Source organism: Anabas testudineus, chromosome 8, assembly GCF_900324465.2.
Source record: "Anabas testudineus chromosome 8, fAnaTes1.2, whole genome shotgun sequence".
Lineage (NCBI taxonomy): Eukaryota > Metazoa > Chordata > Actinopteri > Anabantiformes > Anabantidae > Anabas > Anabas testudineus.
Window position 1 is genome coordinate 2,462,157 of NC_046617.1, and position 26,606 is coordinate 2,488,762.

The 26,606-nt window shown below is 41.0% G+C and overlaps 2 protein-coding genes across 3 annotated transcripts; one reads left to right on the forward strand and one right to left on the reverse strand.

The window, feature by feature from the left end:
• Positions 1-3,554: 3,554 nt before the first annotated feature.
• LOC113162699 (apoptosis regulator BAX-like) lies at positions 3,555-10,568 on the reverse strand. The gene is made up of 6 exons (XM_026360978.2): positions 10,340-10,568; positions 9,741-9,771; positions 7,386-7,547; positions 7,125-7,263; positions 6,291-6,395; positions 3,555-5,433 (listed from the first exon to the last, which is right to left on the reverse strand). Exons 1-6 carry the CDS (start codon positions 10,365-10,367, stop codon positions 5,296-5,298), a joined length of 603 nt encoding a protein of 200 aa, XP_026216763.1. The 5' UTR covers positions 10,368-10,568; the 3' UTR covers positions 3,555-5,295.
• Positions 10,569-11,138: 570 nt separating this feature from the next.
• LOC113163146 (proteasome activator complex subunit 3-like) lies at positions 11,139-24,618 on the forward strand. Of its 2 annotated transcripts, none has more exons than XM_026361518.1 (10): positions 11,139-11,271; positions 11,746-11,778; positions 11,907-11,969; positions 12,708-12,812; positions 13,233-13,284; positions 13,801-13,916; positions 14,758-14,826; positions 15,232-15,354; positions 15,459-15,545; positions 24,544-24,618. In XM_026361518.1, exons 1-10 carry the CDS (start codon positions 11,230-11,232, stop codon positions 24,589-24,591), a joined length of 738 nt encoding a protein of 245 aa, XP_026217303.1. In that variant the 5' UTR covers positions 11,139-11,229; the 3' UTR covers positions 24,592-24,618. The 2 variants fall into 2 exon arrangements, with proteins under 2 accessions (XP_026217303.1, XP_026217295.1); XM_026361510.1 differs by lacking the exon at positions 24,544-24,618 and adding an exon at positions 17,813-19,058.
• Positions 24,619-26,606: the final 1,988 nt, after the last annotated feature.

Here is a 26,606-nt window from a genome sequence, read left to right on the forward strand (position 1 = left end):
ATGTGACAAAGCTGGACAGTAGCCACGTGTTGTTTGACCTTTTTGTGCAAACTGCAAAAAACCAATTATAATCAATTATAATAAAAAAATAAAGCAATATCTACATTTTCCCATAATTCATTTTACAACGCTAGAGGAAAAAGCAATGCCAGGCGGAAGAACAAGGACAGAGAACTGCATTGGTGCTACAGAAAAAGCTTGTACCTGAATGTCTCCCTCATCCTCTCTCTGTCCAGCTCGCTCTCTCTCTCTCTCTCTTTATCGCACAGACACACACACACACACACACACACACTTTGAGCAGTGCAGCTTCTGCATCTGTTCTTGGATCTGCTGTACTGCAGTGTGGTGCACAGGGACATCTAAGGGCCAAAAGAGAGAACTGCAGAGGGCCCAACTGCTGCAGTCTCTCCTCCTTGTCTCCTTCTCTCTCTCTGCCTATAGCTGTCTGTGTACCCCCTGCACCCCCACCTGGTCTCCTCGTTTCCTTTCTGCTCTGCTCAGACTTTAAATCTCCTTCTCTTGTCCCTTTCATTCCCAAACCGGAACTAATAGCTGACAGTTGGATGGGTCCCTAGTTTGTTTGATAAAGAGGAAAGGAATGATGGAAAGAAGAAGAAGGCAAACAATTTCTGTCTAGACTTTAATTAGAGAGAAAATAACGTAGCTAGTAAGGAAAAAAGAAATTCATACACATATAAGCTGAATAAATGTGTTCAAAGTAGGTGTATTTTATATTAATTCCCTGAGTTTACACCACTCAGGAAAATAAATTCTAATAACATTAATATATGGAGTTCAATCTTTGATTATTGATGCACATTGTGGTCATTTCAGCATGTCGATGTAGAGTGTGTAACATGAAAACAAATTTTATGACAGGAAAGGACTCATCAGCATGTTTCTGTGTAGTGCAGGAGGAGCGCCCTCTTGTGTTCACTGATAGACACTAAGATTATGAAGAAACTTAAAGTACATAGTAAGTGAATTTCTTATAAAGACATCCTGGTGATTGTTTTGCCTTCCTTTCCTGAAACATATTGATTTCACACTGAAGGAGCCAAATCAGACTGAGGTGTTCAAAGCTGTTGTAGTCAGGAGCTGTGCATTTCCAAGATGGCTGCCAGAGTGCATGTTACATCACCTGAGACCAACACATATTAGCACAGGATGCTCCAACCAGTGTTTTACTACTGCACAGCCATAATAAATGAGCACGGAGGAGTTCAGGACTCTTCTGAGGGATTAATAATTAGTGACGGACGGCAGGAGAGGAATGGAAGGAGGATCACACACCGACGCATACACAAGTCCAGTTTCCCAAGGAGCTATACGGCACGAAAATGATTTGAGAAAGTGAAAAACTACACCTGAGTAGCACTGAGTCTGTGATTAAACATCATACAGATTGAGATTCCAACCCTGTGCGTGCAACCCTGATCTTGGATTCCCTCCTGTCTGAATGAGCGCTTGCAACATTGCAAGGGGCTGCATCCACATGTAGCAAGGTCATGTTATACAAAGTCAGCTTTTCAATGTAATTCTCCTCTAAGAGAAGGACTTGACAACTGCATGACTAATTGGGACAACTTGCTTTAACATGTGTTAACATGTTTGATGCCTGCAGCATGTCTTTGGTACTTACTACTTACCGTCACCAGGTTTATTCACACTAAAAGATGCCGTCCCCAGGTTTTATGAAAGTAGAAGTAAGGCTCTTCCAGGCTGACCGTGCACTTCCTGTAGCCCATCTCATTCTCTGTAGCACACCTGTCCACGGTCTGTGTTCTGTACCACAATACATCAGTCCATTTCAATAAGCTCATCACTTCTCCACCATTCTTCCTTCCATCAATCAATCTTTCTTTTGCTCATCCCTCGTTACTGGCTAATTAATAAATCTACCCTTTGCTGCTAATTGTCTACCGTTTATAGGAGCACGGGAGACATCAGGGAGCAAGGGAGAGAGCGACACGGAGAGAGATAAAGATAAAGAGAGGTAGCAGTGCAGGGGTATAATTATACTAAGCCAAATCACACACGATAGAGCTTATTCTTAGACACTGGGAATGTAGGAAAATGACAGGAAGGAGGAGGAGAACACAGGTTTATTTCAGTTCAAAGAGTGTTTAACAAGACTGGTCTAGTGCACTCTGTAAGGAAGAGAAAAGTGCTAACCGCAATTACACTAGTCTCTGATCTTCTTTTTCTCTATATACACTGTGCGTTTGTGGAGATCCTACTTGTGCATACATCTAATCAAATCACAACATCCATCACCAGACAATTCTGGTATAATCTGTCTAAAAGTCAGCCTAAAAAACAGTTTACCTCTGCCAAACAGGGAAGTTGCACTTTACTTAGAGAATGGGACACACATTAGGTCACGGTGACCTTGACCTTTAACCAGCATACATCAGTCAGTACATCCCTCTGAAGGCGTTCCAGTGATACTTTGTAGGCAGACCACCAAAATCTTCATTCCTGAGGAAAAGCAGACAACCCAAGGACTCTGTGCTATGGTTGTCACCAACTCTGATGAATAATTACACCCTTGGACAAAATAGTTGTTATGGGGTTAGAAAATTCCACAAAGGCTAATGAAACTGGTCTGTACAAAAATAAAGTCTTGAAATTTCATTGTACCTGCACAGATTTAAGACACCCTGTGCCAGATGGAGCGAAGCAGCCCCAGAACATAACAGAGCCACCTCCGTGTTTCACAGTAGGTACTTGTACTTCTTTTTATGCTGTAGTTTTCATCTGTGAACATAGAGCTCATGTGAATTGCCAAAAAGCTCCAGTTAAGTCTCATCTGTCCAAAGGACATTCTCCCAGAAGCTTTGTGGTTTGTCAATATGTGTTTTCTATTTATTTATTTATTTTTTTTTTATGATTTGCTTTCATCAGTGGAGTCCTCCTCAGTCGTCTTCTATTAATACCACTTTGGCTTAAACAGTAGCTGATAGTGTGATCTGACTCTGATCTACCTTGTCCTTGATTTCACCTTTAATCTCCATGGACGTTGTTCTGGGTTCTTTAGTTAACATTTGTATTCCACGTCCTGGCAGGTTGGCTACAGTCATTTTTTATTTATTATTACTTCAAGTTATTTCAGTGAGCTTTGTGAGGGTTTCTCTCTTTAATGGAAGGGTACCAACAACTTTGTCCACGTGTATATTCTAAGCATATACATATACGTCAAACATATAAATTTAGAGTTGGCTTAATACTTTTTTTTCCCTAGGAGTATTCCCCTATTCTTTAAATGTCTCCAGAGAGAGAATGTTAATGTTGTAGAGGTTGTGATGCCCATTTGTGAATTATTTGAGTGATGTACTATTATTTTGTAATGTGATATGAGGTCTCCCTTGATCTCAATTCGATTTGCTGTTTAAATTAAGCTTAACTAACTTATCTAATAACGCACTGTAACATTTTAATTGTAACATAAACCAGTTTGTGTTGTACTACCTAAGCAAAATATAATAAACAACAAATAATAACAAAAAATAATATTACTAGATTTGAATTAGGGCAAAAAAGACAAACAGACTAAAATGTTTTTTTTATTGTGCAACAGGCAGAACCATTCTTGACATAGTTTAATGTACAGTATACTGGCATTGAAGTGAAATGTCTTCAGGACAAAAAGTTTAAAGCATGGTCTGGGTTACAAACGTAGTTAAGAAAAACAACAAACTGGTGCATGCAATACAAGAAAATGCATATAATAATTTCACCTGCACATTTTCAACCTTTGTATTTAATTTGCAACAGAATTCCAGGTTTCAAGTAAAAGTTTCCTTGAGCGTCATTTCTAAATCGCCAAAAACATGGCAATTTTTTTTTTGAGTTTACTATAAAATTAGGTCATTAATTGACTGTATTCTACTGTACCAATGTGGCTCCTTTGGAAAAAAAATTTAATTGTATAAAGAGTTACCAAAATAAATATTATATGATTTGTTCTGTATTCAGGATTATTCAGATTTTCAAAAAAATATTATGCAATAAAAACATGAACAAACATTTTTGCTAAATATTTCATTTATACGTCATTCTTAAAAATAACTGACAGTGCAAAAAAGTGTTAATATGCTCTGTCATGAAAAAATACATAAACCTTTTGGGATTGGCCAAATCTCTACATTCACTTCCCGTTCTGCAGTTATCACAAAGCCTCAAAACGATCTCTCAGTTGAAGATGTGCCATCGCACCAGGCAGCATTAGGTCACTTTATAAAGCCAGACCTGAGGAGGGGAGCTCATCATCTGCAGTGATAGACATTAGGTTTAGGTGCGGTGGAAGCTGAGCAGGGGGAAAAGGTGGGAACCTGGGCATACTGAGCCCTAATCATTGATTAGTTCCAAAGTCATGTGGAACATCTCCTCTCTTGTTTTCATGTGTGAGCTGTTGCTGAGAGGAGTGGACCGTTGCCTCTGCTGATGCAACAAACAGCAATTCATCCACCCATGTTAAGTATATTGGCTTAAGATTCAGTGTGGGGAGACGTCAACACTCACAACGATAGAGAAACCTGGAGGGAGTTGATAAGGGTTGCCCTGCCTGATCTGTCCCTGAGTATTGCTTCATTATTGGTCGTCTGCACTAGTCATGGATTACACCATGTGTAAACATCGAGCATAGGGCTACTTTGCAACAGAACACTAATATCCATTATTGACTTTGGTATCATCAAGTCTGTGGTCAGATGTCTTGGGCACTCTGGTAGAGCACAGCTGTCAAATGATCACCACTGGTTCAGATGATGAGGAGAGCTACAGGAAAACCCCAACACATAGTTTGGGTGAACTGGAAATATCAGTCTCGTCCCGTGTCCCACCTCCAGAAGGACTCCAGACATGGTCTCTGACAGTGCTCAAAGCCTTCATTGTGGACAAGGCACACATCATTAAACCTGGTTTTGCCTTGTTTCCTGACACTTAATGCATTTCTACTGGCATGGTTCTATTTGCCCCCCATTCATTCTATAAAGACCTCCAATGGCCTATATAAGGACAAGGAATCTGTTTCAGTGTTCATAAAACATTATTGTCTTACTGTTCTATTTTTGGATTTTATGTCTCAGTTATTCTAAGGGCAATCATATGAGTTTATATGTTTGACACGATGTTGTCACTTTCAAGTTTAAAGTTCTGCATAGGTAACACTGGAGAAGCTAGATATGTGGAGTGTAGAAGGGAGAAAAATGAATTCTCTGGTAAACATATTGTAGTCACGTCCGATTACACCAAAGTTTTCTGGTGCGTTTGTGCATGGGCCTGTCCAAGTCATCTGGTCAGTCTCCAGGTGATGAAGCTTCCTAAACCCAGACCAGCGACAAAGATGAAGACCCAGCCATAGTTGAGAGAGCCCATGCATGACATGCTCTGCATGGAAGACTTTGCTAGCTCGGAGAAACTGCTGATCTGTGGACACAACATAAATGAGACAGTATCTTTGTTAGCCAAATCTTCTGTTCTGCCATTCACTAGTGAACAAACCAAATAGTACACTAGTTTCACTCTCCACCAATTCAATCAAGTCTTCTAATGCTTAGGATCTAATAGGTGACTTTGGGTCAGTTGGTAGGGCAGTTGTTCACAAACCCCAATGTTGGAGGTTTGATTCCTAGTTCACCCTGTTTACTGGCCACATGTCAAAGTGTCTCTGGACAAGACAAGGAAACCCAAACCCTTGGTGCCTAAAAAGCTACCTGTCCAATAATTAAAGATTAATGAAGTATCAATTATTTCTAATATAAATACACTCCCCTCCAAAAGCATTGGAACAGTGAGGCCAGTTACTCTATTTTTGCTGTAGACTGAAAACATTTGGGTTTGACATCAAAAGATAATTACAAGACAAAAGATCAACACTTCAGCTTTTATTTCCAGGTGTTTATGTCCGGATCCTATAAACTAAATGGTAAATGTTCTGCACTTATATAACGCTTTTCTACCAAGCTGGTACTCAAAGCACTTTACACTGCGTCTCATTCACCCATTGGCACACACAAGCACTCACACTGATGGCAGACTCTGATCTGACTCACTGGGGGAAACTTGGGGTTCAGTATCTTGCCCAAGGACACTTTGGCATGTGACGATCCCTCCTGTCTGAATTCCACACTGCCAATTTGTCTGCCAATCCTATGATTGGGAGACAACTGCTCTACCTATTGAGCCACAGCCACCCCTTACTACTCACCCATTTTTCATGTGGGCAAAAGTATTGGAACAGACAGACTTAAAATAGATTAAAGGGAAATGACGGCCCAACATACCCATCCACCATGTTCCCAAATCCAGCCCAGGAGATTGTTTTTGAAAAACTCCACAGTCCACTTCAGGATCTCTCTCACTGACTGAGGAAGATGGGCTTCCACCATCTGTTGGACACACAAACATAAGGCTTATACTCAGTGAGACTCCTGCCACACTAAAGACTTTATTTTTGGTTACATTGTGGGATAATTTCATCAATCATTTTTATACATCGAAATAGACAAATGGCTCATGAGCAGTTGGAAAAGGGGTGAAATTCCTTTCCACTGTGATGAAGTCAGATTTGAAGAAATGTTGGACTATGGTGGAGGAAAAAGTCGCCTTTAAGACATGTGTGCATCCTTACAGTCAGCAGGAGTTAGTAAAACATATTTATCTAGAATGTTTTCTTCATTTTATTATTCAAATGATTATTTGTTTTCATTTACTTTTTTACTTTTACAGACTACACCATAGTTTCCCATTCTGTGTGTCAATATTTGTATGTGCTTGTATGACCCTTTCCATTTATTATTACTATTATCTTTGTCATTATATTATTATTATTATTAGTAGTAGTAGTAATAGTAGCAGTAGTAGTAGCAATAGTAATAGTGGTAGTAGTAATGTTTTATTGGAACATTACCCTGAATAATAACATTACTGGCTATGGTTATAATGTGTTCAACATAATGTGTAATGTGTGACAATGATATCAATTTATTTGGGGGAAACCGTTGCCTGAAACTGATATCCTCCCCAGCTGAATGGGCAAAAGACTGAAGCTTAAAAAAAAAAACGTGGCGAGAGATTTTTCTATGACCCTGATATGCAGCAAAAAGAAGCTTACTCACCTTGACAGCCAGCTTGCCGGCAACATAGATAAGCACAGCGATCCTTTCCCAGGTGATTCCATGTTCAAACACTTTGTCTGCCACTTCCCTGAATTTGTCCCACTTGGAGTTTGAGTTTCTAGCAATCCCATCAATTGCACTGAAACATAGATTTTAAAGGAAAAAATTGGATATTCAAGTTCAGAAACCTTTATAACTTACTCTACGCCATGGCTTTCAGTATTTTATCAAGCTTTGCAATGAAGCAGCTGAGAAACTCACTCCTGGAACGCTCTGTCTGTGTGCATCCTGTCTCCAACGATGCGAACCATTGCGGCCAGCTGGGCCACCACCTTCTGCTCCTGGTCATTCTTTACTTTCACCAGGGGAGTGAGGGGTGGGACATCCTCAGAGGGTATATCTTTCAGCTGGTCCTCTATGACCCTGGAAGAGATCAACAAGGTAAAACGTGTTTTTCCCAAAGCGACCCCTGTTCACTAGGAGAAATGCTCTGAGCTAATCAGAAGTATCAGTGTCAGGCTTATCCAGGCATATTTTAAAGGATATGCATTGGCTAAAATCAAGATGACTAAAATCTAAATTAGATCAAAGAACTTCTGTCAGATCCATTAGATTGGACTTGGAATCAACATGGGGCTAAGCTATTAAAAACCACAGTATCAATAAGCATTTGTTTATCTATGGTACATGGTCACTGTTCCCAACTCAACTGTTGCACTGTGAATGGTGACAGTGCAACAGGTTTTTTATGTCAAGACTGAAACATGAGCCATCTCTCAATACATGTAGCACAAGTCCATCACAGAAAGGTGGAGAAATGCACAGTTCTTGACAGCTTAGTATGTAATCTGTTCTCTTGTTGATACTCTTTTGTGATACCTCCCGTACATGCTGAACTGCGCATATACACACATAAAGAGTGCAGAATACATCACAGTTGCACGGCTCACATTATTTTGTTAACGTACAAAACACTGACAGTATAAGCAGCCTCAATCCTGTTAGCATATTATCCTTTGAGTACAGCTTTAGAAAAACATGCTGCACTTCTGCAGTTTGGTTAAAGCAGTTACAAAATGTTTAGTGCCTGTTAGTAATCAATTACCTGTTTGATTAAATTACTTTAATTTTCTCTAGGTTATTTCTTATATCTGCAACCACCATGACAAAATAAACACTGTGCACATTATCAGCTTTTTGTAGCCTACAGCTTAATTTTAAGTTTGATAATAATGCATATTGTTTAAATTCCACTGGATACAGGTACACGGTGTAAGTGTGTCCTGCACTATTTTTTGAGCTTAAAAGAGATTTTCTGTTCCCAGAAAATACCCTAAACTGTGAAATATTTGTGCACTTTGGGTGTCTGCTCAGTACATACTGAGGGAAAAAAGAATTGAACGTCTTGGCACTATTTTACAAAATCAGCATCTCTAGGTAAATAATATAACTTAAATAAATTTAATGAACACATTGACACACTACGTTTTCTGTCAGGCTGAAAAAAAAAATTCCAGTAAATGAACAGAGACACTATAACTTATAGCATCGACATAACAACAATGATGTTATGTGGCAGGATGTTTTAAAGTATTCTGGCCTTTTGTCTTGTGAATGAGTAACTATCATGTGATGTCAGTGTGGCTTTCAAAAGTATTTAGTACAGCTCTGTCAGTCAAACTGAAACTGTCTGCTAGCGGTGTGTCATAATACCAATAATCTAGATGTGATCAAAATGTACAGCTTTTTATGAGTTTATTTGCTCTACTGGGAAGGAGTTGGTTTTAACAGCAGAACAACTTAAGTAGGTGGTTTGATAACATCTATGTGCACAGCACAAGAGCAGACACAGTTCACACCACAACCACCACACCACAAAATGAGCCGTGTCTGGACGTCATTCAGCTCAGGTGTACAAACCACTAGTGTCTGGTGCCAAGTATCACATATCCATCATCCCCATCCAAAGGAATCCTTTGGTATTAGTACTATTGACAGTATGTTTTTGCTTGACCTTTTCTCTGTGGCGTCATATTGTGCTATTTTAAGAAAAAAGGAAACCACAACTATCAGAGACTGACACAACGAGTTGTAAGAAGTACAAAACCAGATGCATGTTTTTCTGTTTACTATCCTGAACTATATGAGTCATGTTGTGACAAAGGTTCAGTCCGTGGTTATAATAGTATGATTTACGGTAAGAGGACAATAACTTGTTACTGTGAAATGAAACTGAAACAGGAAATAAACTACTATTTAGTGTAAACTTCTTATTTACACATCTGCAACACAGTTTTAGACTTTTTCTTATATAGTTGATTAAATGTCATGTATGAAAAAGCAAAGAAAAAAATAGTACAATAGTATAGAGAAGGGCTTAAATTAAGACAATTTAAGACACATATCTTTGGTCCACTATGTATACAATGTATATTCTATCGTATTTTTTATTATTATTGATATATTTTTGTAGACCATAATGTTAATTACCTTATAAAGAAACCTTTATATTAAGAAACAATCAGCAATAGTTTGTCTTGGGCTGGGACTCTTACTTTACACAGCGTCAGTGTAAAAAACTATGTCAGAATGATTAGTAAATAAAAGCAAACCTACTCTCTGATCAGGGCTTCCCCTATCCTCTCATCTGTGAAGGAAGAAAACAAACATTAGTGAATACTTCTACTTCACAGTGGAAGAATCTCTCCGTTCAAGTAGCAGTGTGACATTATTAGTATTAGTATGACACTAATGGCACTAGTATCTGCTTGAAATACGTACTTAAACACAATTGTTTACATGTTGGTAAATATGATATTACTGGATTGTAACGACTGATGCATTCATGTGTTGATCACCTTAATGTTGCTGCAGGTAATGAAGGAGCTTTTCTTAACTGACTATAACCTTTAATCACCCGAATGACTTTGGCACAGTGTGGAATATTTTCTATCATAGATCAAACTGTGCAGAGCAAATGCAGTGGGGTAAGAATATGATATTGTTGTGAAGAAGCAAGTATGAGAACATTTAAATACTCAAGTACAGCAGACAGTACACAAGTTAATGCGGTTACTTTAAACAACTCTTACAATGTCGCCACACTGCTGTTTGTAGTTAGTTTGGCTGCGGCTGATGTAAAGTGTGGGTTTACAAAGACTGAAGCAGTTCACAGGACCTGAGCTGGAAACTGAGCGTCGCCTCGTCAAACTTACCGGACAGACCGTTTCCTTCACACGCCATGTTTCAAGAAAAACAAAAACTCCCTTCACTGTCAAACTTTGGACCGCCGATAAAAAAATAAATAAAAATAAAACGTATTATCAAATACTACGTCAAATAAAGTCAGCTTTAGTGTTTCCTGCGGATCGATAAAAGTGAAACTGACGCCGCGTCCAGTCCGGCTGCACTTAAAACAGACCGGGGTGCGACGGGCGGTGCTAACCCGCGGTGCGCAGCCTAAACACATCCGTGTAGAAACATCGCTTTCTTTCTTTCGTCTGTTTGTTAGAATACATTTTAACAATCCTTGTCAGTTTTTATCAGGTAAATTCAATGAAAAAAAAACCCAACAAAATACACGAATAAATATACGTGAAACAATAAACGTGCGTAATACTTAACTGCTTATACGAAGTAAATGTAATATATTGTATTTAGTTTTATAGTTGTGCAAACCTTTACGTTTAATAGAACCTATACTTTAATATTATATCCATCAATAATCATTCTGTGATTCTTTATATTTGTGTTTTGTTTTTTTTTTTATTTTATTTAAATGGTTCACTGTGTTAATTTAGAATTTTTCCGTCACTGTTTCTTTGAGTATTATTATAAAAATGTTGATGAAACGTTGCAAGAAGAAATCAATTCATAAATAATGTCGATACACAGGCTTCAATAAGGTGTTTGTTGGATTTTAATCACAGCTTCGCCGGGAGGAGCGGTGACATCCGGCGGTAACGCACGCTGAGTTTGCCTGTCGCCGCGTGATTACGTCGTTGGTTTGTGCAAGCGGCGCCGTGCGTGCGGTGTGACTCGGAAAACACCGATCAGGTTTAAGCCCGGAGCATCTTTTTGACACTTCATTTGGTATTTACCCACCATGTCGTCTCTCCTGAAGGTCGACAGCGAGCTGAAAGCCAAGGTGAGCTGCTCGGTGACACCCACCTTCCCCCGGTGATCTGTGGTGATGTGATGATGTCTCAAAGCACATGGGTGTAATGTGCCAAACCACTGGCCTGAGGAGCCGGATTAAAGATCATTTCTTTTTAAATCATTTTTTTTTTCTTTAGGTAGTTCAACATATTTTCAATTCAAAGACAGGCAACAACTTTTGCCCCTGTAATAACAATTTAATATCAAAAGTATCTTTATCTGTCTTTCTTTTTATTGCCTTCCGCCACCCAGGCATCTTCTACTCTGACTTTTTGCCTTGTTTAAGATAAAGCTTTAACATTACAATGTGAATTAAACTGTTTTGTAATGTGATAAAGTATATAAGTCTTCTGATCAAGTGTTTAGAATATATAACTGTATATATTTATATATACAGTTATATAGCTCAGTGCTTTAATTCAAATTACAGAACGTCTTTAACTGTGTGTGAATGTGTTGACAGGTGGAGACATTCAGGGAGCAGATCACCAGTGAGGTAAGAGTCTAACAGTTGACTCTGTCCAAGCTTTTTTTTTTTACTTTATTGTTGCTTTAGTTGATGGGAATATTTTGTGTTAACACTGATGTTTATTACTAAAGGTTTTCCCCTGTTTGCTACTGTAGGCTGAAAACCTGGTTGCCAACTTTTTTCCTCAAAAACTTATAGATCTGGATCATTTTCTTGAGGTAAGTCACCTGACTGAACGTCTATTTCGCGTTTCCAGTACACGATGATGTCGAAAGATTGAAATGTCACTCTTCAAGTCTTCGCCCTGGTTCTGTTGGTTTCATACTGCCGTGCTCCAGGTACTAGTCAGATGCGCTCAGGCTCTCAGCAGTGATGCTTTAAAATCCCGTATCATTTTTGTCTTATTACCAGAATCCCTTTCATGTCATTATGTAAAAACATATTCGCACAATACTGTGTTAGAAAAAAGTTGTTCTTTGATATCATTTATGATATTAGGGCAGTGGTGCGTGTTCAGTCAGCACTAACCTCAGTGACAAAGATACTCTGGTTCCTGTTACAGCTTCATAATAAAAGCCCAGCTGAATCATTTCAATGTGAAGGAAGCAGGAAATGTTGGGTTATCTCTCGAAGTAACCTCATTGAAAATAAACATTGAGACTGATAAGAGTGAGATCACAAACTTCCCCCAGACATCCCTCGGGAAATGTGAAACTAGTGTGAGAATGTAAACACATTGAAAGACTACTGTAAAAAAAATGCTGACCATAAATAGTATCAAAAAATGTGTTCATGGGATATCCCCAGCGATACCACGAACCATGACCTTTGACCCCAATGTATGAGAAAGCCATAAAAAAAAAAACTTAATGCAAAACATTGAACTATAAAGCCTACTGCCTGTAAGAAGTACTTCATCAGTGTTTTTGAACTGTTTCCGTATGATCTTCATCCAGGAGAACATTCTCAATGTGTCCGATTTGAAGGAAATCCATTCAGAGATCCAGTTCCAACTTCCAGACCCGATCCGCTTCACTAATAGCCATGATGGCGTGGACATGGTGAGTCTCCAGTATATTCTGTTAGGTGGCAGCTGGAGGTGCTTATACATGAAACGTAAAAGGGAGCGGATCCCAGCTGATAGTAGGCTCTACTAAACAGGGAGCTGGTTAAACCCAGTGCTGACACACAGAGACAGAAAAGAGAGGAACAAATAGATTTGGACTAGAAGACTAAAACTAAGGTGACATAAGGTGACCAAATTAACACTGCAGGTGTAACAGTGATACTAACATGACCTGGCGTTACACAGGTATTAATGAAAACAGTGATTGCTTCTCAGCAATAACTTCTGGAACATTAGGGTTCAACCTCTGGGAGCTATCAGTGTTCAGATATTTCAGTCTGGTCCAAAGTGGTGGACTCAGTGACGGACGGACGCTGCACTAAATGTAATGACTTCTTGTGTGTGTGTGATGCAGAAACCCATGAAGAGGAAACTAGAGGATGGAGTCATAGATGGGAACTGGCGAGGTAAAAACTGAGATTTTTATTAGGTCATTATTCCAGGGGTTCACATACTTTTTTCCACTAGCACTATAAGGTTTTTTATGGTTGTTCATGTCTTATAAAGACATGAAAGATCTATATTGATTATATTTGTTTAGTTTATTTGCAGAAAACCATGAAATTCTAAAAGGTTCACATACTTCTTCTTGTCACTGTAATTTAAAGCAACAGTTATAATAATAACTCTGTTTCAGACTGTTAACCAGACAAAACAGAGGAAACTGAAGACTCTCTCTGGATGAACCTGTTAAAGTCTTTTTTCTTAATGAATTGACAGTTGCAGCCCTTCTAAAGCAGTTTTTTGTCTATTTGTACCCTGTGGTTTAGAATGGTCCCCCATTAATGTATAAATTGTATCACCTAATTGAACTTTGTCAGAACACACAAAAAATATAATTTGACGCTGTAGAACTAGGACAAGCAGCAACATGACTCAAGAGGAAGAGCATGAGAGTGTGGACTGTCTGTGTTTGGTTTAAGGGGAAACCGAAATGCTGGTGATGCCAGAGGGGATGATGAAATGTAACGCCAAGCTGATGGACCTGATTGAACGAGTCAAACCAGAGATCAGGACGCTGATTGAGAAATGCAACACAGTAAGTATTTTTTTCTTTGATCTGTAGTTGAGTGGATTTGGGCCCAATCCCAATTCCCCATCCTTTTTCTACAACTTAACTTAGATGGAGTTATGCTTCTGCCTCCAGCATGTAAACAAACATATGTAGGAAACATCTGCACAAATTGCTGTTATACATCTATGATAAATGCATGTGTCCACTAGGGGCAGTGTTGTATTTCCAAATCCCAGTTTGACAACACACTGTTCATTTTTATCAACCATGTCTGCTAGTTGCTCCTGTATCTGCTCCATATTCCTTTTCATTTAGTTTCTTTTTTTGGAGCCAGGATATTGGCCCCTCTGCAAGGCACTGCGACCTACATCAGAGTCCAACAACAAGCAGCTCAGCACCAAACCCAGCCCATTACCCTCACTTATCTCTAATTAAAATCCTCACCCACTTTTTATAAGTACAACTTGCAGGATGACACGTCTGAGATGTCCCATTCATGTGTCAGAGAGTACATAAGCTAACCATCTCTCAGCTGTCCACACATCCAGTTGCTGTTAGTCAGCTGGATTCCTTAACAAAAAATGTTAATACCATAGCTGAAGATGGCATTGTAATGTTCAGAATGGCATTAACCCTTTACTGAGCCGCTTATGAATCGTTATGACCCATCTGGATATACAGAGGTTGTCCCATTTCTGAGGGGAATGTTTCAACCGCTAACTCTTGGAGCTATGTTTTGAGGGGCAACTCAAAAATGAGCGGGCACTGGAAAAGAGATAGGATTAAAAAGCATGACCCCCATGGGACTGGGCCTCGCGAGAGAAAATACCTGACGTGTTTGTCATGTCTGTCTGTGTGCTGTCAGGTTAAGATGTGGATCCAGCTGCTCATTCCAAGGATAGAAGACGGAAACAACTTTGGAGTCTCCATACAGGTCAGTCTAAACTGACCCCATCACTTCAGGAGTTATAGAAAGTTTGTTAGGTTAGAACCGAACAAGAACACAAATGTCACAACATAACAAACTCCTGCAGAACGGCATCACTACAGATCTTAATTCCGATTGGCTCTCCTGTCTTGTGTTTACTCAGGTTTATATATTAAAAACCTTTCATTAGAAGTTACTGCAGTTACTGTGTTGGACACTGGGGGGCAGCACTGACATTCTCCACTGCACACCGCAGCCTACAGTTAAGGATCTGTGCAATGAGCAACATGTTAATGCTCAACTTAGGACGGAAAGTTATGATATTGATTGTTAATTGTATATTCAAATGTAATTGTGTATATTTAATAAGTAAATAAACCTTTTATTAAAAGAAATATCCTCTGTCTTTAGGAAGAGACAGTGGCAGAGCTGAGGATGGTAGAATCAGAGGCGGCGTCCTACTTAGACCAGATCTCCAGATATTACATCACCAGAGCCCAGCTCGTCTCTAAAATCACCAAGTACCCTCACGTGGTGGGTAGCGCGTGTCTGTGCATGGACAGCAGAAGGTATAGCTGTTCTTTAGGAATCCAGTTTTGATGAACTGTCACTGTCAATGCTCCCTCTCAACTCTGCAGGAGGACTACAGAAGGACAGTTTCAGAGATTGATGAGAAGGAGTACATCAGCCTGAGGATCATTGTTTCCGAGCTCAGGAATCAATATGTGAGTGCTAAACCTAAAACGTGTTCACACTGTTTTTAAATATGGAATTTTAAGATTGAATGAATGAATTTTTTTTTTTATCGATACATGGATATAGAATTGGATAGGAAGCTGAGGCCTCAGAGTTTTAATTTCAGGCAGGACAAGGCCAAGTGGTTTCACCTCATTTCTTTCTAAATATTACACTTTGCTAGTGTGTTTGTTTTTTAACTGTTACAGAGCAGTGTTGGCTAAGTTACTTATGAACCACAATTAGTTTCTTATTACATAGTATTCATTCAAAAAAGAAAATATATGACTCTTCCAGGTGATTAGTAATGTATTACAGTCCATATTCACATTCCATATAATATGATCTACTGTAGGTAAAAGCTATAACTGTCACAGTTTAAGGAGGGGAATGAGGCAGGTCTGAACTGAAACAGGATTTATTAAGCAACTCTACAAAAACCAGGGAAAACTAAGGCGGGTGTCACCGACACTACAAAAACAGGACCTCTGGCGGACGGCCGGGAGGCGGCGAACAGGACTGAAGAGGCGACGAACCAGAAAGCCGGGCCACGGGCGGACGGCCGGGAGGCGGCAGGAGAGGCGGCGAACAGGACCGGAGAGCCCCGGGCGGACGGCCCGGAGGCGGCAGGAGAGCTGGCGAACAGGACCGGAGAGCCCCGGGCGGACGGCCCGGAGGCGCCAGGAGGTCCGCTTACCGAAGGGCGTCGGGCGGACGTCCCGGAGGGGGCGCCAGGAGAGCCGCAGACCAGAGAGCCTCGGGACTGCGGAGCTGAGGCCTGGAGAGCCGGCTGCGGGGCTGAGGCCTGGAGAGCCCGGCTGCGGAGCTGAGGCCTGGAGAGCCGGCCGCGGAGCTGAGGCCTGGAGAGCCGGCCGCGGAGCTGAGGCCTGGAGAGCCGGCCGCGGAGCTGAAGCCTGGAGAGCCGGCCGCGGAGCTGAGGCCTGGAGCGCCGGCCGCGGAGCTGAGGCCTGGAGCGCCGGCCGCGGAGCTGAGGCCTGGAGAGCCGGCCGCGGAGCTGAGGCCTGGAGAGCCGGCCGCGGAGCTGAGGCCTGGAGAGCGCCGGGCGGGTGCTCCGATGGCATGAACGGGACAGGCTGGAGAGGCGGCGGCGACGGCGACCTCAGCGTCGGCCCGCTCAGAGACAGGAGAGACTGGGGAGACAAAACAGACAGGAGAGACGGCGACCCGCCCGGAGACTGAGGAGACGGCGTCGACGAACTCTGCGCCGACCCGCCCGGAGACAGAACAGGACGGGGAGACAGAACAGGAGCTGTTGTGGTGGAGACTGGAACTGTGACTGTTGCTGGAGCAGCTGCGGTGACAGGAACTGTGACTGTTGCTGGAGCAGCTGCGGTGACAGGAACTGTGACTGTTGCTGGAGCAGCTGCGGTGACTGGAACTGCGACTGTTGCTGGAGCAGCTGCGGTGACAGGAACTGTGACTGTTGCTGGAGCAGATGCGGTGACAGGAACTGCGACTGTTGCTGGAGCAGCTGCGGTGACTGGAACTGCGACTGTTACAGGAGCAGCTGCGGTGACAGGAACTGTGACTGTTGCTGGAGCAGCTGCGGTGACAGGAACTGTGACTGTTGCTGGAGCAGCTGCGGTGACAGGAACTGTGACTGTTGCTGGAGCAGCTGCGGTGACAGGAACTGTGACTGTTGCTGGAGCAGCTGCGGTGACAGGAACTGCGACTGTTGCTGGAGCAGATGCGGTGACTGGAACTGCGACTGTTGCTGGAGCAGCTGCGGTGACAGGAACTGCGACTGTTGCTGGAGCAGCTGCGGTGACTGGAACTGCGACTGTTACAGGAGCAGCTGCGGTGACAGGAACTGCGACTGTTGCTGGAGCAGCTGCGGTGACAGGAACTGTGACTGTTGCTGGAGAAGCTGCGGTGACAGGAACTGTGACTGTTGCTGGAGAAGCTGCAGTGACAGGAACTGTGACTGTTGCTGGAGCAGCGCGGTGACAGGAACTGAAGCTGAAGCTGGTGCAGCTGCGGAGGCAGGAACTGCCTTGTATTTTTTTAATCCATTTGTAAACATTGCAAACCAACTTCTTGCACTTTGACATCATGAGGTATTTTTTTTGCAGAATTTTGAGGAAATCAATTCATTTGATCTTTTTTGGAATAAGGCTGTAACATAACCACATGTGGAAACAGTAAAGCACCGTGAATGCACCGTAAAATTGAACGTGCCTCCAGTTTTCCCTGCACAGCTTTACTCTCAGTATTTCTGCTTGTTTTTTACCTTCAGGTGGCTCTCCATGATATGATCCTGAAGAACATTGAGAAGATTAAGAAACCCAGAAGCAGCAACTCTGAAGCTCTTTACTGACAACTGCTACAAACGGGACACTCACAATATGAAACAGTCACAACCAGTGATTCACAGTGTGTGTGTTGGATCACCTGATAGGGGACATTTCATGAAGTGTCAAATCAGCTGCTGCCTTCAGTATTAAATACTTTCACATGAATGGTGCTCAGTTTTGTATATCTCTAGCCCCAGCCACCTGGATCTTCCACACACACACCAACACATTTCAGCTACTCCTCCCTTAGCTATACAGCACTGTTGTTGGGATCCTCCTCCATTTTTTTCCTGCTTGGACTCAGTGACATGCTATCTGACACGTAACCTCCACTTTTGGCTCTCCGCTGCTCTGGGACCTGACCTTGGACTAGTTTCCCATTAACATCCTGACCAATCGTTGCTGTTCCAAAGATGGCAACATCACCCGGCTCCCATCTGCTGGACTGATGGGACTAAAGCCCAGAGTTTCCTGCTGCTTTCTCTTCCTGTGTTGAGGTTTTGGATTCCTAGAGGCTGTGCCTTCCAGGATTCATCCTTACATCTGTTTTGAAAGGGGTTTTACTGTTTGTTTGTTTTTTCTTTTTCCTGATTTTATTGTCTTTTGGCTCTGTGTTGCCTGAACCACCCAGGGAAGATTGTGGAGCATGACCCCCACCTGGGAAAATGTCACTGTTTAAGGGGAAAATGTGGGATTTTAATGACCAGTCCTCCACTGTTGGACCTTAAGCTATTGCATAAATATACAGACAGAATGCAGCTGCAATTCTTCAGTAGTGCAGCTACTGCAGTTAGCCTGCCGTACAGCTATGACTCCACAGTTTATAAGGACATCACTCCAGTCTTTGGAGAGCCTTTTTTTTTATATTCTTCTTCTTCTTCACCTCTTTCATTTTCTTGTCTGTTAATGTCATTGTGATATTTTAAAATGCTTTTCCAACTGCAAGAGAGATTATTTGTCCAAGCTTAATGTTACACGGAGGTGTGATACACATCATGTGGTGGTGTGATGCTTAATGACATTTGAAGCCCAGCAGCATTACATGTATCTTCAGTAATGTGCCTTCATGTATCTGTATTTGGTGATCACGCAGATTGAACTGGAACTCAAGCTAAATGTCTCCTGTGGTCATGTGATTATATGTACTGTATTCAGTTATTTTAACATAAACTGGATTTTTTATTTGTGGCTAATAGTTTGTTTCACTAACTTTGTTACACCTACAGTGTAGTTCAGATAGAACAGATGTTTAAAAGTCAGCTTCACATTTATCCCATGTCTCACTCACTGTGGTATTCACATGTCCATACAAAGACTGGAAGTGCAGAAATGGATTTTAGATTCAGTTAAAGATAACATGAGTTTCAGCAGTCTGAGCCTGATTTCGTCCCACAAGCCCTCACACAGGGAACACAACAGGAAGGGATCTTTCAATGGCCAGTATGCCCAAGAGAAACAATTACACTCTTCCAGTGCACAGTACATGTATTTAGCATCTGATTATTGCTTCAACATTACCTTTAAAACCAATCAATATGTTTTTTTACATCCAAACTGTCTTTTGAATTTCAAATAAAAAGTGCCAGGACTTGAACTAATGGAGGTTTCCCACAAAACTGTATCTCACTCTGTTACCAGGTAGAGATAACAATGTGTACAAGTCCACTTAGATTCCCTGAAAAAGACACTCTATATTCTTTCCCAGGACTACAAGTCTTTACCAGATTAGTGGTGCGGTGCCAGATGAAGTCAGACTGATGTTGCACAGCTGTTATTTTTAACAATCTGACACAAGCCTGGCTCATTGAGGACCAGATGTGATTTGGAAATCTCAAATGGAAGTTAGGCACTGTCTCAAATAGTGCACGCAAAATGCTGTGTCATCATCTTTTTAACAGCACATCAAATTAGAATAGTTTCTTTTTCTATTTTGTACCTTGTATCTCACTTGTAAATTGCTTTGGATCAAAGCGTCTGCCAAATGACTATATGTAAAGGCACTTTCACAGTTTCAACCTGACCGTTAGCTTTTATTTATTTATTTGCTGGTATAGTTTATACCTTATTATTGGATCATTTGTGGTGCAGGCAAGGGGGCAAAATCCAGTGTCATCTTGTACCAGTCCCAAGTCTTGATAAATGCAGGGGGTTGTGTCAGGATGGGCAACTGATGGAAAACATCTGCCAAACCAAACATGCGAATCAGCACCACTTCCATACTGAATCAGTCGCAGCCCGGACCTACAGAGCTCCGGTGGAAACTGGGTTACTGTTGGTTGAAGAAGGAGAGGAGGAAGAAGTTTCATAGACAGAGAGAGAAGAGGAATGACAAGAGTGTGGGACTGATAGTAGGGAAGATTGGGACTATGACTTGAAAGGCTAGAGGGTGACATGATTCAGAGAAGGAAGGTAGAGATAGTGTGTGTCCAGGAGACCAGGTGAAAAAGGAGAAATTCTGTAGTAAGTTAGAGGATGTGATGCAGAGCATCCCCAGAGGTGGGAGAGTGGTGATTGGTGCAGGTTTCAATGGACACTTTGATGAAGGGAACAGAGATGATGAGATTGTGATGAGCAGGTTTGGTCTTCAGGACAGGAACACAAAAGGACAGATGGTGGGAGACATAGGGTGACATATAAGAGTGGAGGCAGAAGCACTCAGGTGGCCTACATCTTGTGCTGACATTGTAATATGAAAGAGATCAGTGACTGCAAAGTACTGGTAGTAGAGAGTGCAGCCAGACAACACAGGATGGTGGTGTGTAAAATGACTATGGTGGTGAGGAAGACGAAGAGGACGAAGGCAGAGCAGAATACAAAGTGGTGTAACTTAAAAAATGAAGAATGGTGTGTAGTTTTCAGGGAGGCATGTTGAAGTGTCCGTGGGCAAGATACTGATCCCCGGTGAGTCAGGTCAGCTGCATGGGACCTGGCAGGTTGTGTGTGCAAATGGGTGAATGAGATGCACTTAAAAGTGCTTTAAGTACCAGTTAGGTAGAAAGGTGCAGACCATTTACCATTGTAGCTGAAAACAGCTGTTTCAGTTGCTGTGCAGGTTTTGGCTTGTTTCCTCTCACAGAGGTGCAGAACATTCATGCTGGTTGGCTGTTGGCTATAGTTTCTGCTCGGTGTATTAGTGCTATCGATGCCCCAGTCGCTCTTAATTTACTGCTAGTGTTTTCAATGTTGGAAGTCTTGGTCTGCAATTGTAAATATGTCAAACACACACACAAAAAAAAAACTTAAACAGAAGGTTACACATAACTGAGTTATGTAAGTTGAGCATGACCCAGTTGAGTTTGTTTAACTTAATGGCTGGAAGAAAAAAAATATTTTAAGTTGATCTAACTATTTAACCTTTTGTTTAGGTTTCCTTTTTTGAGTATAGTTTTGCCACTATGCTATACTGTATTTCTCTGCAATGAAACTCTATAACCATGCTAGCAGGTCTGTGATGTCCACATGAGACTCAGTATCTGGGTTATAATCCTTACACAAACCTGCAGTAGTTTCTATAATCTAGGTAGTGGATTAGAGAAACCTGATTCCTTGCGTTAGAGAATGCAGATTTCTCTGCCAGGTATAAACCTTTCTGTTCTATTTCCTACCGTATATGCACACCTGAGAAGGATAAAAATTTTCAACCATACTCATGCAGATTCATGTCCTCCTTACGTGTTTTAACTGGAAGTACAGTTCCTTGCAGCTCCTGAATGTGGTTATTATTAAGCTTCCCATTATGCTTGGTTTCCTGCCTTTCCTTTACTGTCAGGGAGGAAAAATGGTATATAGTCAAGTTAGCATGTTAATCAGGCATGGAAACAAAAGAAGAACATGTTTCTAATCAGGAACTGATAGAACCACTCACAGTCTCCAGACACCGTTGAAGAAGAGCAGTTTATCGTTGACATGTTTCTTTCCTCCTTTTGTTATTCTTATCAGAATAATAATTAGCCACCACTCCTCCCTACAGACTGTTTTTTCTCACAAGTGCGGTGGATTGTTAAAGATCTTGTGTCACATAAAAGATGGTAAGAGGCTGTTTTGCAGCATATTAATGTGCATGATTGAAGAATGAGGTGTTCAACAGCCATGTACTCAGCTGGGAGTTTATTAGATACGGAAGAAAAGATAAGAAAAAGTATGTGAACCTTTTGAACCTTTTGGAATTTTGTAGTTTTCTGCATTAATTTGTCATAAAACGTGATCTGATCTTCATCTAAGTCGAGTATTAACAAATATAATGTGCCTAAAATAATAACACAAAAAATATGATCTTGTATGTCTTTATTGAGAACAACCATGAAAACCTGATAGTGCTAGTGGAAAAACAATGTGAACCCTTGGAATAATGATTTTTCAAAAAGCTAACTGGAGTCAGGTGCTAAAATACCTGGAAGAAAATTATTTTGAGGGTGTTGACTAGAGAAACTTCACTGACAAAAAAACACTCAAACCTTTTGAGTTTGAGCCACACAGGAAGAATGTGCTTATGTGAGACTTGCCTCACCAAAAGGAGCTTTTAGAGGATCTACGATTAATCATTGTTAATTTACATAAAACTGGAAAGGGTTACAAAGTGATGTCAAAGACTTTAGAAATTCACAAATCTACAGTCAGGCAAACAATCTACAAATGGAGACACTATAGAACTGTGGCTACTCTTCCAAGAAGTGGGCAGCCAGTCAAAATGACCCCAAGAGCACAACAAACACTTAATAATGAGGTAAAGAAACATCCCTCAGTGACAGCCAAAGATTTGAAGGCATCATTGGAACTGGCTAACATCTGTGTTCATGAGTCTACAGTACGTAAAACATTGAACAAGCAGGGTGTCCATGGCAGGACACCACGAATGAAGACTGCTTCTTATTAAAAAGAACATTGTTGCACACCTGAAGTTTGCCAAAGAGCACATAGCCACTCCACAGAAGTATTGGCAAAATGTTTTGTGAACTGACGAAACTAAGATTGAACTATTTGGAAAGAACCTACTACATCCATGTGTAGTGTCCATATGCAGTGCCCCTTTGGCTGTTATCAATAAAGAAACAAAATATCAGATTTTTTGTGTTATTATTTGAGGCACATTATATTAGTTAATAGTCTTGACTTAGATAAAAATCAGATCACATTTTATGGCAATTTAATGCAGAGAAAACCATGAAATTCCAAAAGGTTCACATACTTTACTTGCAACTGTACACCGGGCTTAAACTAATGCAGTGTGAGGCAACAGTCCTCCAATAAATCATCCTTCGTGAAGGATGGACTGCTTTAGCAAGGAGTTTATTCAAATGTATGAGCCTTTTGTAGACCCTCACCTTTAAAAGTGGTATAGTCAATGGACAGTCCTTATTAAAACTGTTGGTAAACAGCACATGAAGAACATCTCATCGTATGAACTCTTTGGACTACTAAAACACACTGCAAAGTCAGTTGACAGGTCAATCCCCATGAATGGTGACCCAAGAATAGAAAACAGGACCAAACATAGAAAGGTGCAGAAGTATACTGTAGAAAACATGGTTGAATATAGAAACAATACTAAATATTAAAAACCGATTGTGAGTATTCCAAATGGTTTGACTGTTTCAGAAGCTTTGAAACAGTCAGTCATTTTAATTGCTCACATGCAATAAAGATCATAAAGAGGATGAAGCAAACCTACTACTACTACTACTACTACTACCACTAGTTTTTCTTATGTGGAGCAACGCATACATTTCATCAAGATCACCAGACAACATGTGGTTTCATTTCCTCTTGTATCAGAATCAGTTCTGTGTCTTAGGTCTGCATTTAAAAACCAAACTTGTCTTAATTCTGATTTAGTTTTTGATGCTGGTTCCATTATTGAGTAGTACTTTACTGTACAACAATAATAAGTGTGTTTTTTTAAGGGGTTTTATGTCACAAAAGCGTGTTCTGGTTGCCTTTGTTTCATTTTTCCTCTTCATGTTTGGGCTCCTCTTAAACTCAGCCCAAAGTTTTGCCTATTGTGTGCAACAGGAAGCTGGCCAGGAAGAAACTGTTAACACTACAGTTTAGATTTGTTTGCTTTCATACTAAATGCTAGCAGTTGCTTAAAAAGTATGTCCAGTCATACACAATAAGACAAACAGTGAAACGCAGGTGCCCTCAGGGCTGTCTGCACTTGGCAGAAAGTCATCAACAGATGAACTCTGAATGTTTTAGTGACACCAAACGGAGGCTGGGACCATACTGGAACACTGACGAAAGCACTTGTGCTTTGCAATTTGTAACATTGTTTTTTCAACGATTTGCTTTAAACGTCACCAGCTTTCTTTTTCTTTAGTAGTGTGAAACTGGCTTTAACTTCATAGAGAAGTCTTGGAAACATCTGATTTGGTTAAACGCTGAGTGAACCCCTCTCAGTAAGGACAGACTCTAAACATACAGAGCAGCATTAATGGACAGTAGTCCTCCTGACTTATTATCAAAGACAAGCTGTAGTATTGTACAGTACAGTTTGAAGACTGGGGTTTAGACAATGGGAAGAAGCCAGAGAACCTGCAAGTGAGCACAGAAACGTACCTGGCTGACCCATGATGTGATTAAATTATAGTTGCTAATCAATAATGGTGGTAGTTACAGTGTTCATGTAAGACCTCCTACTGCCTCTCATGTTCTCATTCTCTGACTGTCATTCCAGATACTGCCACTCTGTTTGTTTACAGCTGCCAGTACGACGTATGTATGACCACGCTTCTCCTAACCTGCAGTACAAGTAGACAGTACATGCCTGTTAACTCCCATTGCTTTGAGCTAATGGGAGTTAACAGGCATGACCTGTGTCCGGTGTTGTTGCAAGAGTTTTTTGGTCTGTTTTGCAGCTGTTTGGAAAAAATTACAACACCATCAGTGGTCAGATGGCTTACTATGATCTCTCTCTCTCTCTCTCTCTCTCTCTCTCTCTCTCTCTCTCTCTCTCTCTCTCTCTCGCTATAGATAGGCCTAATCTATTTGGCAGCATATGTTAAATTGTTGAGCATTGTTTTTGATTTGTTGTCTTTTTTGTCTTAAATTCTAACCAAACAGAAATAGTTCATATCAGTCCACAACATGTAGCCAAACACATTTCGCCCTGTACAGATCCTCTTTTAGATAACTCTAAGCCTGCTTCAAATTGTTTTGGTTGGATAGTAAATTCAACTTTGAGCATCATGTCACCAAGCCTGTTCAGAACTTCATGTTTGTATAACTTCAGAAACATCTCCAAAATACGTTCAATTCTATCATTTCATGATACAGAAGTGACCTTACATGCGTTTATTTCCTCACGCCTTGACTATTGCATAGACTGAGATCCTCTGGTAGAGAGCTGTGTGTCCTTGATGTTAGAATGACAACTAGAGGTGAAGGAGCCTTTGCAGTTAGAGCCCTCAAACTCTGGAACAACGTACCTGAGGAAATAGCTGATTCAGTAACATCTATTAAATCTCTTTTTAAAACATACTTCTACCGGCAAGCTTTTTCTGATCTCCTTCAAACAGGGATTGGATTGGAAGTCTGCCATGTCTGACCTTTCTTGTAAATCTAGTTGAAAACATAATTAAATCTATCAAGTTACATTATTTTGGAGTAATTAAAACTGTGACACTGCTAATAACCTGTAATCTAGTACATTGTCCATATCTCCATCTGTGTCCCGGTGACGAGTGTTGAGGATGTGCTTATGTGAACTGAAAAATTAAACTCCCCTGGCTCGTCTCAGCCCAGCTCCCACGGACCTGTCAGCTGCTGACTGGTTCCAGATGTTTTTAAACTGCAACACAGTGAATTCACTGTACTTGGGCTGGGTCATTTCACTGCTATTTAATAGTCTGCTGCTTTTTAAGGGCATCGGCAGCTCTCTTTCACACAACCCTGGTGTTGTGGTTTTTCTTTAGATGGCTAGGAGTGTTAGGGAGTTCAGTATAGAGGTGCTGAGAAGTTGGGCTGGTTTCTCCATCTCCTACTGCAGATGAGATAAACCAGGCAGACACTTAAACTCAGTGAAATGCTAAAAAGTATGAAAGTTTAGTCAACACCAAGTCTGCTGCAACTGTCAGTCCTCAGAACTTCCAAGGACTGGTAACAGATGTGTTCGTAAATGTTACATATCCATCTATTTATCCAAGTGCACTGAACTACACAGCAGACTTTCAAGATCATTTACACACTAGGTTTCTGCTTGATGGTTTCTAACAGTCACACACAGACACGTTGACAGGACAGGGGATGTGAAATAACTAACTATTTGTGACTATTTTCAAATCAGTTTACCACCAAATGGAATTACTACTGCACAGCCGTTTTCCTCTGCCAAACCAGTCAAGTTGCAGTTTGTATCCATGACTGTCCAGATTCACATTCTAAACATCCCTCTAGGCGTTCCTGAGATATTACCCTCACAAGAATGGGACAGATGGATTATAAAACGTAAAGCCTCTGACCATGGCTGTCGTCACTGCCATTGCATAACAAATCACTTCAGACTGAGACATGATGCAGGAAGTTAACAATACTGGCTACCAGGAAGATACAGTTAGTATGACTGTAAGGTCTGCAGATAGTTTGTTTTCACTTTCAACACTTCTCTTACTATATGTGGCAAACATTAAAACCCCTCTTATACAATATTACCTCTTGAATGGGGGACTTTGCTTGACATGTGCAGCAGCCCAGAGGTATTTTATGTTCACATATCAGTTTGTGAAGCTAAAGCTCAGTGGC

Excerpts from the sequence above, each read along its gene's own strand:
- LOC113162699 (XM_026360978.2), bottom strand. The coding sequence starts at position 10,367 with ATGGCGTGTGAAGGAAACGGTCTGTCCG. Across the intron at positions 7,548-9,740 it reads GGGGAAGCCCTGATCAGAGA|GGTCATAGAGGACCAGCTGA; the intron begins GTAGGTTTGCTT and ends GATCTCTTCCAG. Across the intron at positions 7,264-7,385 it reads ACAGACAGAGCGTTCCAGGA|TGCAATTGATGGGATTGCTA; the intron begins GTGAGTTTCTCA and ends TCTATGTTTCAG.
- LOC113163146 (XM_026361510.1), top strand. The coding sequence starts at position 11,230 with ATGTCGTCTCTCCTGAAGGTCGACAGCGAGCTGAAAGCCAAG. Across the intron at positions 12,813-13,232 it reads GCCATGATGGCGTGGACATG|AAACCCATGAAGAGGAAACT; the intron begins GTGAGTCTCCAG and ends TGTGTGATGCAG. Across the intron at positions 13,917-14,757 it reads TGATTGAGAAATGCAACACA|GTTAAGATGTGGATCCAGCT; the intron begins GTAAGTATTTTT and ends GTGTGCTGTCAG.